The sequence below is a fragment of the Mustelus asterias genome, chromosome 21, assembly GCF_964213995.1.
Source record: "Mustelus asterias chromosome 21, sMusAst1.hap1.1, whole genome shotgun sequence".
In the NCBI taxonomy this organism is placed as follows: domain Eukaryota; kingdom Metazoa; phylum Chordata; class Chondrichthyes; order Carcharhiniformes; family Triakidae; genus Mustelus; species Mustelus asterias.
In genome coordinates this window covers 50,824,043-50,842,627 of record NC_135821.1, presented here as the reverse complement: position 1 = coordinate 50,842,627, position 18,585 = coordinate 50,824,043, and the positions used below count along the sequence as shown (strand labels likewise).

Here is an 18,585-nt window from a genome sequence, read left to right as displayed (position 1 = left end):
ACAAGATAATAGTTGGAATGTGAGTCTTTACAGGTAATCAAGTCTTAAAGGTACAGACAATATGAGTGGAGAGAGGGTTAAGCACAGGTTAAAGAGATGTGTATTGTCTCCAGCTAGGACAGTTAGTGAGATTTTGCAAGCCCAGGCAAGTCGTGGGGGTTACAGATAGTGTGACATGAACCCAAGATCCCGGTTGAGGCCGTCCTCATGTGTGCGGAACTTGGCTATCAGTTTCTGCTCAGCGATTCTGCGTTGTGTGTCGTGCAGGCCGCCTTGGAGAACGCTTACCCGAAGATCAGAGGCTGAATGCCCGTGACTGCTGAAGTGTTCCTCAACAGGAAGAGAACACTCCTGCCTGGTGATTATCTAGCGGTGTTCATTCATCCGTTGTTGTAGCGTCTGCATGGTCTCCCCAATGTACCATGCCTCGGGACATCCTTTCCTGCAGCGTATCAGGTAGACAACGTTGACCAAGTTGCAAGAGTATGTACCGTGTACCTGGTGGATGGTGTTCTCACGTGAGATGATGGCACCCGTGTCTTTGATCCAGCACATCTTGCAGAGGTTCCTCGGCACGGATGCCATTATCTCACGTGAGAACATCATCCACCAGGTACACGGTACATACTCTTGCAACTCGGCCAACGCTGTCTACCTGATACGCTGCAGGAAAGGATGTTCTGAGGCATGGTACATTGGGGAGACCATGCTGATGCTACGACAACGAATGAGTGAACACTGCTCGACAATCACCAGGCAGGAGTGTTCTCTTCCTGTTGGGGAACACTTCAGCAATCATGGGCATTCAGCCTCTGATCTTCGGGTAAGCATTCTCCAAGGCGGCCTTCACGACACACGACAACGCAGAGTCGGTGAGCAGAAACTGATAGCCAAGTTCCGCACACATGAGGATGGCCTCAACCGGGATCTTGGGTTCATGTCACACTATCTGTAACCCCCACGACTTGCCTGGGCTTGCAAAATCTCACTAACTGTCCTGGCTGGAGACAATACACATCTCTTTAACCTGTGCTTAACCCTCTCTCCACTCACATTGTCTGTACCTTTAAGACTTGATTACCTATAAAGACTCGCATTCCAACCATTATCTTGTAAATTGAGTTTGTGTCTTTATATGCCCTGTTTGTTAACATGACACCCACTCACCTGATGAAGGAGCAGCGCTCCGAAAGCTTGTGGCTTGTGCTACCAAATAAACCTGTTGGACTTTAACCTGGTGTTGTGAGACTTCTTACTGTGCTTACCCCAGTCCAACGCCGGCATCTCCACATCATGGGTGATAGGAAACAGAGGGAAGTGGTGACTGGTTGTTTTTCAGACAAGAGGAAGGTTTAAAGGGAGTTTTCCCAGGGCCAGTGATAGGACCACTACACTTCCTGATACATATTAATGACTTGGGCCTTGGCGTACAGCCACTATTTCATAACTTGTGAATGACACGAAAATTGGAAGCATTGTGAACTGTGAGCAGGATAATGTTAAACTTCAAGAGGACTTAGATAGGTTGGTGGAATGGACGGATAAGCAGCAGATTAAATTTAAAGCAGAGGAATGTGAAGTGATTCATGGTGGTAGGAAGAATGTGAAAGGGCAATTAAAAACAAAGGATAGAATTCCAAAGAGGGTGCAGGAGCAGAGAGACCTGGGTGGATATGTGCACAAGTCATTGAAGGTGGCAAGGCAGATTGAGAGAGCAGTTAATAAAGAGGACAGAATCCTGGGTTTTAGAATTAGAGCATGCAGTACAAAAACAAGGAATTTATGATAAATCTTTAGAAAACATTGGTTCAACCTCAACTGGAGTATTGCATCCAGTTCTGACCACCACAAAAGATGTGAAGGCATTAGAGAGGGTGCACCACAAGAGTGGTTTCAGGGGTGAGGAACTTCAGTTATGTGGATAGTTTGGAGAAGTTAGGATTGTTCTCCCCAGAGAGGAAAAGGCTGAGTAGATAGAGGTGTTCACGAGGACTGAACAGGTCGAGGTTTATTTTTCTCATGCACTACTGAAGGAGTGTCACATTGTCAGAGGAATCACCGTTCACATGAAACATCCAACAGGGGCGCCATGTGCCCTCATGTGCCCACATTTCCAACAAGAAATAAGGAATTCCCTGGTACTATTCGAAGAAGAGCAAGATGATTGTCCCATTGGCTGGGATTTCCCAGCCCTGGCGCTGTGGTGAACCTGGCGAGAGAGCCAAACATCCACCGACTTCAGTAGGATTGCAAGATCCTTCCGGCAGGCAGGGCTGGAAAATCCATCCCACTGTCCTGGCCAACATTTATCACTGAGCCAACTAGCCACATTTCCCCAGCCCCGAGGTGCCGGGCTGAGAGCTGGAGGGGTGGGGCAGGGAAAACAGTGGGGAGCCACGTTAGGGCAGCTCCCCGATTCAGTTCCAGCACCAAGGAAGTCTCCTGGCAGCAGAGCCAGCTTCTCAGCTGCATGTTAAACTAGACTTTGTATTGCAGCTTCTTTGCAATCCTTTAAATTCTTGCCACCAGTTTGCAATGGTGAACTCTTAATCCTAATGTGATAATTATTAGGATTCAGGTAGCACTTAGCACATTCTGCTAAGTGTTATCTGGATGATAGAAATTCATTTAATTTAGGGTGCTGAATAGAGGGGACCTTCTTCCCATCACAGTTTGAGATGGATTTGCAGCTAATGTCCAGGAGGGAAAGAACAGTTTGGGGTAACTTTGATTTGTGATGATCTTTGCTTCCATTAAAGTATCTAACGGGTGGCCAAACTGATAATATGAGTTTCTGGCTATCGTCAAACTGTTCCCATTAGTGGAAGGATCGAGAACCAGAGGGCACAGATTTAAGGTAATCGGCAAACTAAGCAATGGCGACAGGGGAAAGATTTTCTTACACTGTGGGCGGAATTTTACCAGCACATCCGCATGAGGTTTGTACCATCCCGCCCGAGGCCAATGGAGAATGCCGCGCTCCGAGCCTCGCCTGCCCTCGGAATTGGGGCGGGTGTGCCGGTAAAATTCCAGCCAGTGACTGATTGGGACCTAGACTGTGCTGACTGAGAATGTGATGGAGGCAGCTTGAATCATAGCATTGAGAAGGGAATTGGATCATTGTCTGAAAAAGAAGCTAGCAATAACATGACAGGCCAAATGGCCTCCTTGGTGCTGTAACTATTCTACAATTCTGTGATTCAAATCAAATTTGCATTGACATAGAGTGAGAGCTAATTTATGTTTGCTGATAATTGATCCCTTACAATCATTTTTTCCATCTGGTTTAACTTCTCCAGTGCACTTGAAGATCAGTAATCCTTATGTTAATATTGGAATCATTCATCATATTAGTTCAGTTCTCTACAATTATTAAAATCTGGTCAGATTCATTGAATATTAAACTGCTTTGTTACATATTTTGTACTCCAAAAAATATTGAGTATCACATAGGGAACTAAACATTGGTGGAGAAACACACTTGGACATTCCCGCGACTAAAAATTGTACTCAAAAAATTAGCGCTCTGCCTTAATGACTATGAATTCCTGAGTGGTTTTAACATTCCTGAAAGCTAACAAGGACAATAAGTAAATTCAGCTCTTGCCTTTTAAGGAGAAACAACATAAACACGGCAGTCATTCCCACACACTTCCTGCATTAGTGCCAAACCTCTACTCCTCAGGAAACCAAGAAACTATCTACATTTTTTGTACACTTCAATATGTTCTTGTTTGTTGCATTTAATGTTTCTTCATTCTATTAACTTCAATCTGGAGAGGTCGCAATTTTAATTAACTAAACACTCAGCTGTAACATATTTAGACCATAACACCATAAGATATAGGAGCAGAATTTGACCACTCGGCCCATTGAGTCTGCTCCACCATTCAATCATGGCTGATAAGTTTCTCAACCCCATTCTCCCGCCTTTCTCCCATAACCTTTGATCCCCTGACCAGTCAAGAACCGATCTATCTCTGTCTTAAATATACTTGTGATGTGGAGATGCCAGCATTGTACTGGGGTGGGCACAGTAAGAAGTCTCACAACACCAGGTTAAATCCACCAGATTTATTTGGTATCACGAGCTTTCGGAGCACTGCTCCCTCATCAGGTGAGTTAAATATACTCAATGACCTGGCCTCCACAGCCTTCTGTGGCAATGAACTCCATAGATTCACCACCCTCTGCCAGAAGAAATTCCTCCTCATCTCAGTTCTAAGGTGACATCCCTTTATTTTGAGGCTGTGCCTTCGGATCCTAGTCTCGCCTACTGATGGAAACATCTTCCCCATGTCCCCTCTATCCAGGGCCTTTCATTATTCTGTAAGTTTCAATGAGATCCCCTCTCATCCTTCTAAAATCCATCGAGTGCAGACCCAGAGTCCTCAAATGCTCCTCATACGTCAAGCTTTTCATTCCTGGGATCATTCTTGTGAACCTATTTTTACATTGCGTTGCTCTGATCAGTTCACCAGCATCAAATGCAAGTTGCAAGCGGGAGAACTTAATTGCCAACAAAACTCAGCAAGATTCCCTCATACATCCATAATCCATACATCCATACATCCATAAACATAGGTATCAGGTCAAAGGTGACCTATGAGACTTATCTCTGTGGCAGATCTAAATGCAGTTTTAAAAACAGTAGCTCCATCATATTTTTATTTTGTTTGCTTGCAGAATTTTAGACAAATGGTGCCACTGTTTGGTGTTTTCAGATTAGCTTTCATTTTGATTATAGGTAAGTGTTTTTTATTTATTTTATTATACTGTTTTCTAATTGCTCCTTCCTCTAATTTCCTGTCCTGACCATTTGACTTTGTTGAGGTGTTGTGATGAAGGGGACTTTTGAACTGCAGAGATGTAGCTAACAGCCACTCTATATTTCAACAACATCAGGGAAATAAAACCTCCTTTGGAGATTTCAGTAACACTACACTACTGCTATTACCTTGTGCGGGAGAGGATTAATTGACATCACAAATCTGGAGTCCCCAATTAATTGTTCTTAAGCATGTATGAACAAGAAGCATTCACATAAACAGGACTTTTTAATCTCCCATTGCATGCAATTCTCCCAATGTTCCGTAATTCAATTTTAAACAAACAATTCCATGTGTCGACATGCATCCTTTATTTATATCTTTCTGCCATGAACGATTTCCAAGATTTTGTATTGGTGGTATTCAGGGAATCCTACATTAGACATATTTTAAAATTAGTTTATTGGTATCATAGAATCACAGAATCCCTACAGTGAACAAGGAGCCCATTCAGCCCATCGAGCCTGCACCAATTCTCCAAAGACCATCTTACCCAGGCCCACACCCCCACCCTATCCCCATAATCCATCTAACCTACACTTCTATGTGGCAGTTTAGCATGACCAATCCACCGAACCTGCACATCATTGGTCTATATTTTCTGATTACTGAATGCTAAGTTTTAACTTGATAATGTTAATATATTGATTTGCAGTGGGCACAGATGTGGGGTTTGCCTTATACAGACGGTTCCTTGTCGAAGGAGTTGTTTTCCGTGTAAGTACCATTGATGTCTATTCTAACCTCTTCCCCACTGATACACTCGAGCACATAATGTCTTAACATAAGAATTAAACCACATGTTTAACAGAGAGCAAACTCGTGCTTGATAACAATGATGTGTGAGAGCTTTGGATTAATGGTAACATTCCCACCTCTGAATTAGATGTTACTGGGGTTAGGTTCCACCCCAGAGACTTGACATAATCGAGATTTATTTTTCAGTGCATGATAGGGATTGCAGGGATGTTACATTGGACGGACCATTTCTCAGCTGAAATGTTGAACAGGCTGGTGGAATGGATAGACGCGTGGCAGATTAAAGTTAATGCAGAGAAGTGTGAAGTGAAACATTTTGGTCAGAAGGATGAGGAGATGTGACATAAAATAAAGGATTTGATTCTAAAGGAAACGCAACAAATGGTTTGGATCTGGAATGCACTGCCTGAGTGTGTGGTGGAGACAGATTCAATTGTGGTTTTCAAAAGGGAACTCAATAATTATCTGAAGAGAAAGTATTTTACTGAGCTACAGGGACAGGGTTGGGGAGTGGGACTAGCTGAGTTGCTGTTGCAGAGAACTGGCACAAAGACAATGTGCTGAATGCCTCTTTCTATGCTGTAACCATTCTATAGAAACATAGAAGATAGGAGCAGGAGAAGGCCATCACAATCATGGCTGATCGTCTAACTTAATAGCCTAATCTTGCTTTCTCGCCATAACCTTTGATCCCATTCACCCCAAGTGCTATATCCAGTCGCCTCTTGAATACATTCAATGTTTTGGCATCAACTATTTCCTGTGGTAATGAATTCCACAGGCTCACCACCCTTTGGGTGAAGAAATGTCTCCTCATCTCCGTCCTAAATGGTCTACCCTGAATCCTCAGACTGTGACCCCTGGTTCTGGACTCCCCCACCATCGGGAACATCCTCCCTGCATCTACCCTGTCTAGTCCTGTTAAAATTTTACAAGTCTCTATGAAATCCCCCCTTATGCATCTGAACTCCAGCAAAAACAATCCTAACCTCGTCAATCTCTCCTCATACATCAGTCCCGCCATCCCCAGAATCAGCCTGGTAAACCTTTGCTGCACTCCCTCGAGAGCAAGAACATCCTTCCTCAGAAAAGGAGACCAAAACTGAACACAATACTCTAGGTGTGGCCTCACCAAGGCCCTGTATAATTGCAACACATCCCTGCTTCTGTACTCGAAACCTCTCGCAATGAAGGCCAACATGCCATTTGCCTTTTTTACTGCCTGCTGGACCTGCATGCTTACCTTCAGCCTGATACAAGGGCACCCAGGACTCGCTGCTCACTCCCCTCTCCCAATTTACAGCCATTCAGGTAGTAATCTGCTACCTTGTTTCAGTTTCCGAAGTGAATAACCTCACATTTATAACTATGAATCTCTTGGAGATTTATTCAAGGGAATTGATAAACATGAGGAAGAAAAAAGCTGATAGTGTGATCAAGAAGGGTGGGAGGAGTCTATTGTGGAACATAAAGACCAACATAGATGGGATGGGCCAAATGGCCTTTTTCTGTGCTGCGAGTTCCATGTAAAACTGCCATTGGGAAATATAAACACTATTCCGGACCTTACATTCCCAGGCCAACATAGCCAAGAAATTAATGTGAATCACTCTCTCCCCCAACCCTGCCTCTCCCCCCTCACACAATCTCTCCCCCTGCACGCCCTCTCGCCCCCCGCACGCCCTCTCTCCCCCTCCACGCCCTCTCTCCCCCTCCACGCCCTCTCTCCCCCTCCACGCCCTCTCTCCCCCTCCACGCCCTCTCTCCCCCTGCACGCCCTCTCTCCCCCTGCACGCCCTCTCTTCCCCTCCATGCCCTCTCTCTCTCCCCCTCCACACCCTCTCTTCGCCCTCTCTCCCCCTGCACGCCCTCTCTCCCCCTGCATGCCCTCTCTCCCCCTGCACGCCCTCTCTCCCCTTCCATGCCCTCTCTCCCACACTGCACACTCTCTCTTTCCTTTTCCACACCCTCTCTCCCCCTCCATGCCCTCTCTCCCCCTCCATGCTCTCTCTCTCTCTCCCCCTCCACACCCTCTCTTCGCCCTCTCTCCCCCTCCACATTCTCTTCCCACCCCTTCACACTCACTCCCCACATTCCCTCTCACATGTACTAATTAACTTATTCAGACGCCAGTGGGCTGCAATGTACCAGCTGCCTCACCTCAGTCCCACACTGCCGCTCCAGCTGCCTCACCTCAGTCCCACACTGCCGCTCCAGCTGCCTCACCTCAGTCCCACACTGCCGCTCCAGCTGCCTCACCTCAGTCCCACACTGCCGCTCCAGCTGCCTCACCTCAGTCCCACACTGCCGCTCCAGCTGCCTACCTCAGCCCCACACTGCTGTTCCAGCTGCCTCAGCCCCACACTGTCGCTCCAGCTGCCTCAGTCCCACATTGTCGCTCCAGCTGCCTCAGTCCCACACTGCCGCTCCAGCTGCCTCACCTCAGCCCCACACTGCTGTTCCAGCTGCCTCAGTCCCACACTGTCGCTCCAGCTGCCTCAGTCCCACACTGCCGCTCCAGCTGCCTCACCTCAGCCCCACATTGTCGCTCCAGCTGCCTCGGCCCCACACTGCCGCTCCAGCTGCCTCACCTCAGCCCCACACTACCGCTCCAGCTGCCTCACCTCAGCCCCACACTGCCGCTCCAGCTGCCTTGGCCCCACACTGCCGCTCCAGCTGCCTCACCTCAGTCCCACACTGCCGCTCCAGCTGCCTCACCTCAGCCCCACACTGCCGCTCCAGCTGCCTCACCTCAGCCCCACACTGCCGCTCCAGCTGCATCACCTCAGCCCCACACTGCCACTCCAGCTGCCTCACCTCAGCCCCACACTGCCGCTCCAGCTGCCTCACCTCAGCCCCACACTGCCGCTCCAGCTGCATCACCTCAGTCCCACACTGCCGCTCCAGCTGCCTCACCTCAGCCCCACACTGCCGCTCCAGCTGCCTCACCTCAGCCCCACACTGCCGCTCCAGCTGCCTCACCTCAGCCCCACACTGCCACTCCAGCTGCCTCTCATTCTGGGCCCTGAAACTTACCTTCAATATTTACCTTCCCACTCTTTGCTGTTTGTCCAATCACAGGCTGGTTTCTCTCTGATTTGCTTTGATAGGCTCACCTATCAGCAGAAAATACTGGGGGGATCCACCCTGTGATTGGATCTGAGCAACTTTACTGTATTTTTCAAATATCAGTCACTTGAAAGTCCAGATTTGGCGGGCGAGTTTACAGGTCTGCGTGAAATTGAAGTTGCCATGGCGGCACCCCACGACTGAGTCAAAGTTTACGGGGACGGGCAGGAAGGTGGAGTTATGGTCACAATCAGAGCAACCATGACCATATTGAACGGTGGAGCAGGCTCAATGGGCCAAATGGTCTACTCCTGCTCCTATTTCTCATGATCTTCTAACATGTTTAATAGATGACCGGCTGATAATGCTAATTTCACACTATCGTCCAGAGTCAAAATCACCCTTGAAGTCATTGTTAAGTTTCAGTAGCATCTAATTCCCCAAGCTGACATTTCCATCCATTCTGCTTTATAATGAATATTGTACAACTTCCTGTTGCGATGAGGACAACTAAACACATAGCAATATCCGACTTGAGTAGAATTAGTTTTGAGCCTGGGTTCCTGCAATCTTCGTAGCTCAGATTGTTAAATAGAAATAAATATGAATGGTTTGGTAATTTGAATTTTGCTTGGAGGTGTTCTGGTGGTTACAGCAGTGTATCTATCTACTTTCTATCCTCCCCTCATTCTGCCTTCTTTTTCTTCCTGTTTTGTTTGAAATAAACATTTTTTTCTGGCTTTCCGTCCTTGCTGTTCTGATTTTCTTCTGCTGAGAGTTTCTTTATTAAACTTCCACCATGAAAAATGGAACCACAGATGAATATAGAAGGTAAGAACAAAACTATTGAAGTACAAATTGTGGTAAGAGACTGCAATGATTGGCTGAGAATATAGGCAACACTGTGACTTATAATAACTTAAAGACTGTATTTCCTTTTGAATAATAGGCATAATCCAAAGTAGCATAGTGGTATTGTCACAGAGCTGATAATCTAGAGATACAGGGTAAGATTTGGGCACCTAGGTTCAAATCTGGAGCAGAATTTTCTGGCCCTGAATCTAATTTTTAAAAATCTGGAAATAGTCTAAAGATGACCAGGAAACCAATGTCGTTTGTCATCCACTAATATCCTTAGGGAAGAAAGTCTGCCGTCCTTACCTGGTCTGGCCTACATGCGACTCCAGAGCCACAGCAATGTGGTTGATTCTTAAATGCCTTTTGAAATGGAGGGCAGCTGGGAATGGGCAATAAATGCTGGCCCAGACAGTAACACCCACATCCCATGAATAAATTAAAATAATTATGGTTTTCCTATATGTTGTTCCAGGATATTATCTAACACATTACAGATTTGATTTCAAGAAGAAATTAGATACAGCTCTTGGGGCTAAAGAGATCAAGGGATATGGGAGGAAGGGGGATCAGGATATTGAACTTGATGATCAGCCATGATCAAAATGAATGGCGGAGCAGGCTTGAAGGGCCGAATGGCCTACTCCTGCTTCTAGTTTCTATGTTAAGCTTGCTGGGGCATCATTTAATTGCTCATTCTTCAAGGTTTGTTAGGCTGTTCATCTAAGAAAGACATCAAAACTGAACCCCACTTTATGTCATCCTAGATGGACTTTTGAGCAAAGGTTACCAGAGTGTAATCAGTAGCAGTGCTGGCTGATTTAATGACAGGAGTTCAACTGTGGGATCATCACTTCTTACCTCTTTCGCTAAGATCAGTTAGTACAGACAGGAGATTGAATTTATGGTTCAGCTAAAGGATTCCAGTTGATATAGCTACAGAGGAGAAATAAACAGGGGTGAAAAATTGACTCACAAGCAACACTAAAACACCACCATTTTGGAACAATGTGGTGATGGTCTTTTGAAAGCTCAAAGTAGAAAATTAATGTAAATATATTTGTTTTTGGTGTGAGAAAGAATAGCTGCTTTCACACAAGGCGACATGTTTTTCTTCATTCACCAATGTGTGAAAAAAAATGGGAGAGTCTTTAACTGACATCAGTCTTTTGGCCTCATGGTATTATCACTGGACTATTAATCCAGAAACTCAGCGAACGTTCTGGGGACCTGGGTTCGAATCCCGCCACGGCAGATGGTGGAATTTGAATTCAGTAAAAAATATCTGGAATTAAGAATCTACCGATGACCATGAAACCATTGTCGGTTGTCGATGAAACCCATCTGGTTCACTAATGTCCCTTAGGGAAGGAAATCTGCCGCACTTACCTGGTCTGTCCTACATGTGACTGCAGAGCCACAGCAATGTGGTTGACTGTCATTTGCCTTTGGGCAACTAGGGATGGGCGATAAATACTGACCAGCTAGCAATGCCCATGTCCCATGAATGAATAAAAAAAGGAGGAAAAAGATGGCTCAAGATCTCAATGAGTCATTCTCCTCAACTGCCTCTGTCATTCTCCAGTGCTTTCTGTCAATGTTTTATCAATTACATTGTTACAGTTAAGAGAAATGGATGATGGATACTAATTGTCTTTGAGCATATATATAATTGGGGATAACTGGGACACTGGGTTGTGTGGGAGTAGAACTGTGAGATAAAAAAAGAATAAACTTTCTCTATAAAGAAAAGTTTGTGTCTTAGTTTCTGTTTCACAACCAGCTTGGATCCTGTCAATGCTTTCTAAAATCCCCCTGTCCGAAAACCGGAAATTTTTGATATTTAGGTAAATCCTTTGATTTCATAAATACAGCCATTCTTGGACTGATCCCAGAGGATGGAATTAGCAAGAAGTATGTTCACACAGGCCTTGAGTCCATTACAGCACTTTAAGATCATCCTCCCTCCTCTTCACCCCCAGCCCCCCTTACTCCACCTGCACTCCCCCTGTCCCAAGCCCCCACGCCCCACACCCTCCCTATTCTCCAAACACAAAACTACCTGTTCCACGGAGGGGGATTGTGTTGGAGATTCTTGCCAATTCTTCTGACTGCAAGAATCCCAACTGCATTCAAATCCCATGTTCAAAATCCAGGAAAATACAAAGCTCAGCGCAATCTCAGTTCTGAGGGTGTTGGATTTTTGGTCATGGGACCTGTAGATCAGTAAATTAGTCTTATATATTACAGAATAAATGCAAAATATTTGTAACTGAAAGAAGTGGCAACTTCCACAGATTGAGGTGCAGGAATTATGTTGAGTTACCACATGATTTTATTCTGCCGAATATTATTGTGACATTAAAAATAATCATTTTGATGATTTGTTCTAACGTTATGCTTCTATACCCTACAGGTATCCTTTGTGGCTCACATTGCAGGCGGTCTGGCTGGAATGACCATCGGCTATGTGGTTTTCAGCTGCTATAACCAGAAACTCCTAAAGGATGTCAGATTTTGGGTTTCAATTTTGGCGTATGTTGCCTGTGTCGTGTTTGCCATCATATTCAACATCTTCCTGTCTCCTGCTCCTTAAACAATAGGGCGGGAGAGTGGATTGGTCATAATATTTTTTTAACTGTACAGTAAGGCTGACAGAATATTCTTCAAGCACTGATGACAATTTATCACAGCTCCTGAAGGGAAATTGGAACAATCATTTCCCACAAATGTCTCAAAATCACACAATGCCAGTAATCTATCTTTGGTATTGTTTGTAGTGTTAACTTTTGTTAATCATCATCGCATGTCAACTTCTGACTTGACTTGAATTTGGAGAAAGAGAAGAATTAATAGAGAATTGATTTGTTTTCTTTTGGTATTTTGAATGGTGCTGAATATGTGACCTTCCCTCGATTTGTCCTATTTTTATTGTGTCGTGTTGACTTTATCGGTCCCAGTACTGGAAATGCAATCTGCAGTTTTCTCAACTAGCCGCACACTTGCAGGTTTGAGCAGCAGACTGAATTATACATCCGGGTGTAACCAGGTTGGGGGCAATTGAGATTAGTTCAGTAAATATTTCAACTTGGCCATATTCTACTTTGAAGACATCAGTCACCTTTCCAGGATAGACTGCATGTATGCAGCATCATTTTCTAAACTATCACTACAGTGCAGCTATTCTTTCTCTTCTCGTCTCATATTATTTTCTTATATTCTCGGACACACTTGATCCTGATTACACCTGTCCTAATAATCTAGTTTGTAATCATTTTCTGATACCTGGTGGCCTTTGGTTATCTGGTATTGTAATCCAGAATTTCTGTGTCATTTCCAGGCCTCTGCCCTTGTGGTATCAGCTGTGGTGTGAGTTAATGTTCTTTGTGGTGGCAGGTTGATCAGTTTGAGGAGGAGATACTACACTTTGATCTCAGCCAGCATAAAGTTGATGCACATCTCTCTATTTGCTGGCCATGATAGAATGTAATAGGGAGATGTGTCCATGTCGCTTGGTGACACGGAATATTCGAGCGAGAGAATAACTAACTTGGGAAATATAATTAAGGGGTGCTAGAGCAGTTAATCACCAAGATATGTTTTCCAATAGGTGTTATTTAAACATTGACATTGTTAGGGACCAGATCAGAATCTCTAAGGTATATTGTGAAGTTACACTGGACCCCAAGTTTTTTGGATTTTGGCATTAGTATGAGGAAAGTTGTTTCACTCCAGGTGCGATTCTATTATCCTACTCAGAAGCTTTTATTAAAACAGACTTTATTTAACAATATAGTTTAACTATACCAAAAAAAATTAGTGCAACTTTTACCAATTGAAATACTTAAACATGACAAGATACAATTCTTAACTGCTATCTTATCTCTATTAGTTCCAATTTAAGCAATATCCCTCATAGATGTAATCTCCTCTTCAAAATCAGTTAGCAAACAATAGGCTTACGTGCTGGTACATGGGCTACCAAACTTTCAGAATACCTTTGGAGAGTGACACCTATTTTCTAGCAGGTTCCAGACTTCATTCTCCAGAGAGAGAGAGAGAGGAGCTGCTGCTCTTTGCAAATCCAAGCAGAAACTGCCTGCTTTTTCCTCTGTAAGCCTAGCTCCTTCCATTAGCACAAGAGGCACCCTTGTCAATCAACCTACTTAAACCCTACTCTGAAACCCCAAAGGGCAACCCGAAAAAATAACAAAACTGCATTAACTCAGGTTAAAACAAACACTCCAATATTTAGGAGCAATTATTGTTCTGTATTCTCAGCAGGTGGGCTGCCTGGAGCAGACAAAGAGGCACCGTTTAGCCGAGTTGAATCTTAACATCTCCTCCACAAGAAACATGACACAAGTATGTTTCTTAAAGGCACAGTATGGTCACAATATCAACTCATTTAAAAAATTGAGATCAACACTGTTCCTAAATTAATCCTAATTGGAAGATCTAATTCTGGATAATGGATTTTTAAAATTCATTCATGGACTGTTGACATTGCTTGCTAGATTAGCATTTATTGCCCATCCTTAATTGCCCTTGAGAAGGCAGTGGTGAGTTGCCTTTCTGAACTGCTGCAGTCCATGTTGTGCAGGTACATCCACAGTGCCATTAGGGAGGGAGTTCCAGTGTTTTGACCCAGTTGCTGTGAAGGAACGATGATACATTTCCAAATCAGGATAGTGAGTGGCTTGGAGGGGAATTTCCAGGTGGTGGTGTTCCCATGTGGGTAAAGGCCCTTCTCCTTCTAAATGGTGGCAGTTGTAGGTTTGGAAGGTGCTGTTTAAGGAGCCTTGGTGAATTCCTGCAGTGCATCTTGTAGGTGATACGCACTGTTGCCACTTTGTGTCGATGGTGGAGGGAGTGAATATTTGTGGATGTGGTGCTAATCAAACGGGCTACTTTGTCCTGGTGTTACGCTTCTTGAGTGTTGTTGGAGCTGCACCCATCCAGGCAAGTGGAGAGTATTCCATTACACTCCTGACTTGTGCCTTGTACATGGTAGACAGGCTTTGGGGAGCCAGGAGATGAGTTGCTTACCACAGGATTCCCAGCCTGTCAACTGCTCTTGTAGCCACAATATTTATATAACTAGTTCGGTTCAGTCAATGGTAACTCCCAGGATATTGATGGTGATTTATTTATAGTGACGCAGTTTTGGTTATAAATTTCAGTAGACAACTGTTGGCGAACCAATAATTTAAATGTTGTCCAAGGAAGCCTTACTCCTTGCCTTAATATTGCATCCTGGGATTGTTAATACTATTGTGCACTGATCTATCTCTGTGTCTAATTTATAAATCTATTTAAACTGCACTGCAACTCTTAAAGTTTCAACTAGACAATCACATGTAGCCTGAAGAAATATATGCATACATAAACATTGTGATTATTAAAAGTGCAATTTCTGTGCCAAGAGGGGAGTGTAAAATTCTCATGAAATGGAACAATGAGTATCTGTTTACTGCACTTGCTGGATATCGTTCTGCAATTACTGCACTAATAGATACTACACTGATTAAAAATTACTTGCCAATGTTGTGTAGAATTAATCAAAGGACAATTCTTGAGAAGAATCTATTGTGAGTGTGGGCGTTACTTTCTTTGACAGCCAGTAATGAGGCATGTGTAGGAGGTTTACTTGCCTAATGCTGTTCAGACTGAGTCGGTGACAGTAATTTTACTAAATTGCTTTTCTGGCAACAATCTTTGGTGGCTGAGCATCCATACAGGAATTTGGGCATATGCTTCCCATGGCGTTACAAATTATTATTTTCTGTCTATGAATTGTAATGAATGAAAAATATTGGGCTCCCTCTCCGCAGTTCAGGGATTGTGCTCGCTGTGGACAAAGCTCAGACTGGATACGCAGATTTGTAAAATTATTACAACGTGACGTACACCTTTTATCGTGCACTGTGATGTTTTGGGTGTGTTGTGAATTGTAAAAGATAGAGATCAAAGGTATATTAAATATTAACAGTTGTTATCCACATTTTAGTATGAGCTCAAAGGTCGTATGAGGGCTTGTCTAGTGTCCCCTCCCTATATTAATGCAATAGGAGGTTTTAATTCATACATTAAGGAGTTGTGGCCTTTGCAATTCATTGACTTGTTTAACTGTTTAATATGAGAAGAATTCTATTCTAAAAAAACAAAGTGCTGCATGGCCTCCAACCACCCTACTTGCCACACAACCTATATGTCGCACCCCTATATGTCACACACTCTGCATGTCACACACCCTATATGTCACACACCCTACATGTCACACACCCTACATGTCACACACCCTACATGGCACACGCCCTACATGTCACACACCCTACATGTCACACACCCTACATGTCGCACACCCTACATGTCGCACACCCTATATGTCACACACCCTACATGTCACACACCCTACATGTCACGCACCCTACATGTCACACGCCCTACACGTCACACACCCTACATGTCACACACTCTGCATGTCACACACCCTATATGTCACACACTCTGCATGTCACACACCCTACATGTCACACACTCTGCATGTCACACACCCTATATGTCACACACTCTGCATGTCACACACCCTACATGTCACACACCCTACATGTCGCACACCCTACATGTCGCACACCCTACATGTCACACACCCTACATGTCACACACCCTACATGTCACACACCCTACATGTGACACAGGACACATTTTTGACATAAGGGAAATATCTAAACTGTTATATTTAGTGACACATTGGTAACACGTGCGCTGGAATTCTACCGCGCTGCCCCGCCTGCCACGAGATCAGAGCGGGTGAGGGGTGGACAATGGAAATGCCCGTTGACCTTGGACGGGATTTTCCAGTCTCGGGTTGAGTGAGGCTGTAAAATCCCGCCCGTGAGCTATGATAGAGTATGCAGGTAGAGAATTCAATTGCTTGTTTGACAAGAGTTGCTGCGGTGGAAGGAAGCTAATATTTAGTTCTCCATTACGGAAAAAAAAGATGAAGAGATGTGTATTTTATTTTTATCATTAAGGTCAGATTACTTAGCGACCCTAAGTAAAACTGGCTTAACGATCGCCTCTGTTTGGTGATCTTTACGTTTGTTTCAAAAATATATCAATGAATCATAACTGAGTCATATTTAAATCTGTATTATGATACCACCTGCTAGCAAAGCCTGACTGAAACATAACCATTTCTGACAAGTTTCACAGCTCTGACAGTGAAAATATCAGTATCTTTTTAACTGTGTGGCATGATTATAGTGCAACACAGATCTATTATGAAGCATTGGTACTCAGTAAAAGCCTATGCTAGAATGATAAACACCAAGCAAGTTGCAGGGTTAGGTGGAATGGCCATGCTAAACTGCCCCTTTGCGTCAAGGGGATTAGCAGGGTAAATATGTGGGGATACGGCGATAGAGCCTGGGTGGGATTGTGGTCAGTGCAGACCCGATGGGTCAAATGGCCTCCGACTGAACTGCAGGGATTCTCTTTGCAGATGTTCTTCATATATGCTGACCTAAATCAGAACAAACAGCTCTTGTTCCTCAACTTATTTTGTCCTTACTAAATTGTCATCTGACGTCTGGCCGGGATTCCCCCTCCCCCCAGTCCCCGCGCCAGGTTTTCTGGCTGCAGAGCCGGTTCTCCATTAGCCACCAGCAGGATCTTCCGTCCTGCCGAAGTCAATACCCATATGCAGGGAACCTGCCGCAGGGGACCGTGTTCGGCGGCAAGGGTCGGAAAATCTTGCCCATGTATTATTGACCCAACCTTTGGCATCAGAATGAGCTCCGGTGTATGTTGCAGGCAGCTGCATGCCAAAGGAAGAAAGATGTATAATTCCAGAATTGAGATTCTGGGAACCAATGACCTGAACCCTGAGTTTCAGCAGATGGTCTCAACTTGCTTTTGCAGAAACTGCTTCACTAAATGAGCTGTTTGTATTCATTTCCTTTGTCAAATATTTAGTTGTTTAAAATTTAACCTATTTCAAGCAACATAACTGCTTCGTTATCAAATTAATTTCTGTCTATAAAATGTGTCGTTACATTTTTTAAGGGTCCTTTCTTTATGTGTTTGAACATTTAGCAGTAAAATGTCTTGTTGGTTAGCCAGTTAGGACCTTGTCTTTTAACCAGTATTGACCTGCCATTTTGTACTTATTAGAATTTCTCCAAATGGAACGAGATTCCAGCAATTCGCTGGGCCAAATTTATGACACGACTTTTCACTGGTCATTTTTTTACTTGTCAGAATGAATCAAGTCACTTTTTGGTTTCAGACTCCAGTCCAATTCAGATTCTCTTCTTAAAAGTCTGGACTGTACCTTATACATCTGAGTTATTTTATAACCTTTTTGATGCAATTTTTTGTGCAATTACATATGAAAATATTCAAGTAATTGATTAGCCTGTACATATTTTGTTAGTAAATAAAATTTAGTAAATAAATCTATGCAATGTGGGACAATGTTCCCTAAATGAGTGGTGTATTTTGTAATGCACAAATTTTATTGTGTTTTTACCTGGGTCAGAATCTACTCTATTCATAGAATCTTACAATTCCTACAGTGCAGAGGGAGGCCATTCAGCCCATCGAGTCTGCACTGACTCTCCCGACAGAGAATCTTAACCAGGCCTTATTCCCGTAACTTCACACATTACCCCACTGATTCTCCTAATTTATACACCTTGGACAATAAGGCACAATTCAACATGGCTAATCCACCTGCACACCTTTGAACTGTGGGAGGAAACCAGAGTACCCGGAGGAAACCCACGCAGATATGGGGAGAACGTGCAAACTCCACACAGACAGTGACCCAAGGCCCGAATTGCTGTGAGACAGCGGTGCTAACCACTGTGCCACCGAGCCACCTGTGGTCCAAACACTGTAGCGGAATTATCCCTAGATTGATTTATTTTTGAAAATATATTTTATCGGCCTTCACCTTGTTAAAAAAATATAGCACAGTGACTATGTCACTGGACTACTAATCCAGAAATACTAATCTGGAGGCACGGGTTGCAATCCCATCACAGCAGCTGGTTTACTTAAATTT

At 44.0% G+C, this 18,585-nt stretch overlaps 1 protein-coding gene across 2 annotated transcripts in view; it reads left to right on the top strand.

Moving 5' to 3' along the window:
* rhbdl2 (rhomboid, veinlet-like 2 (Drosophila)) overlaps window positions 1-17,971 on the top strand; it is a 62,073-nt gene extending 44,102 nt beyond the window's left edge. For both annotated transcript variants that reach the window (XM_078237820.1, XM_078237819.1), the window contains exons 6-8: window positions 4,687-4,747; window positions 5,485-5,546; window positions 11,929-17,971. In XM_078237820.1, coding sequence (XP_078093946.1) covers window positions 4,687-4,747; window positions 5,485-5,546; window positions 11,929-12,108 — 303 coding nt within the window. In that variant the 3' untranslated portion in view covers window positions 12,109-17,971. The remainder of the gene's footprint in view (window positions 1-4,686; window positions 4,748-5,484; window positions 5,547-11,928) is intronic.
* Window positions 17,972-18,585: the final 614 nt, after the last annotated feature.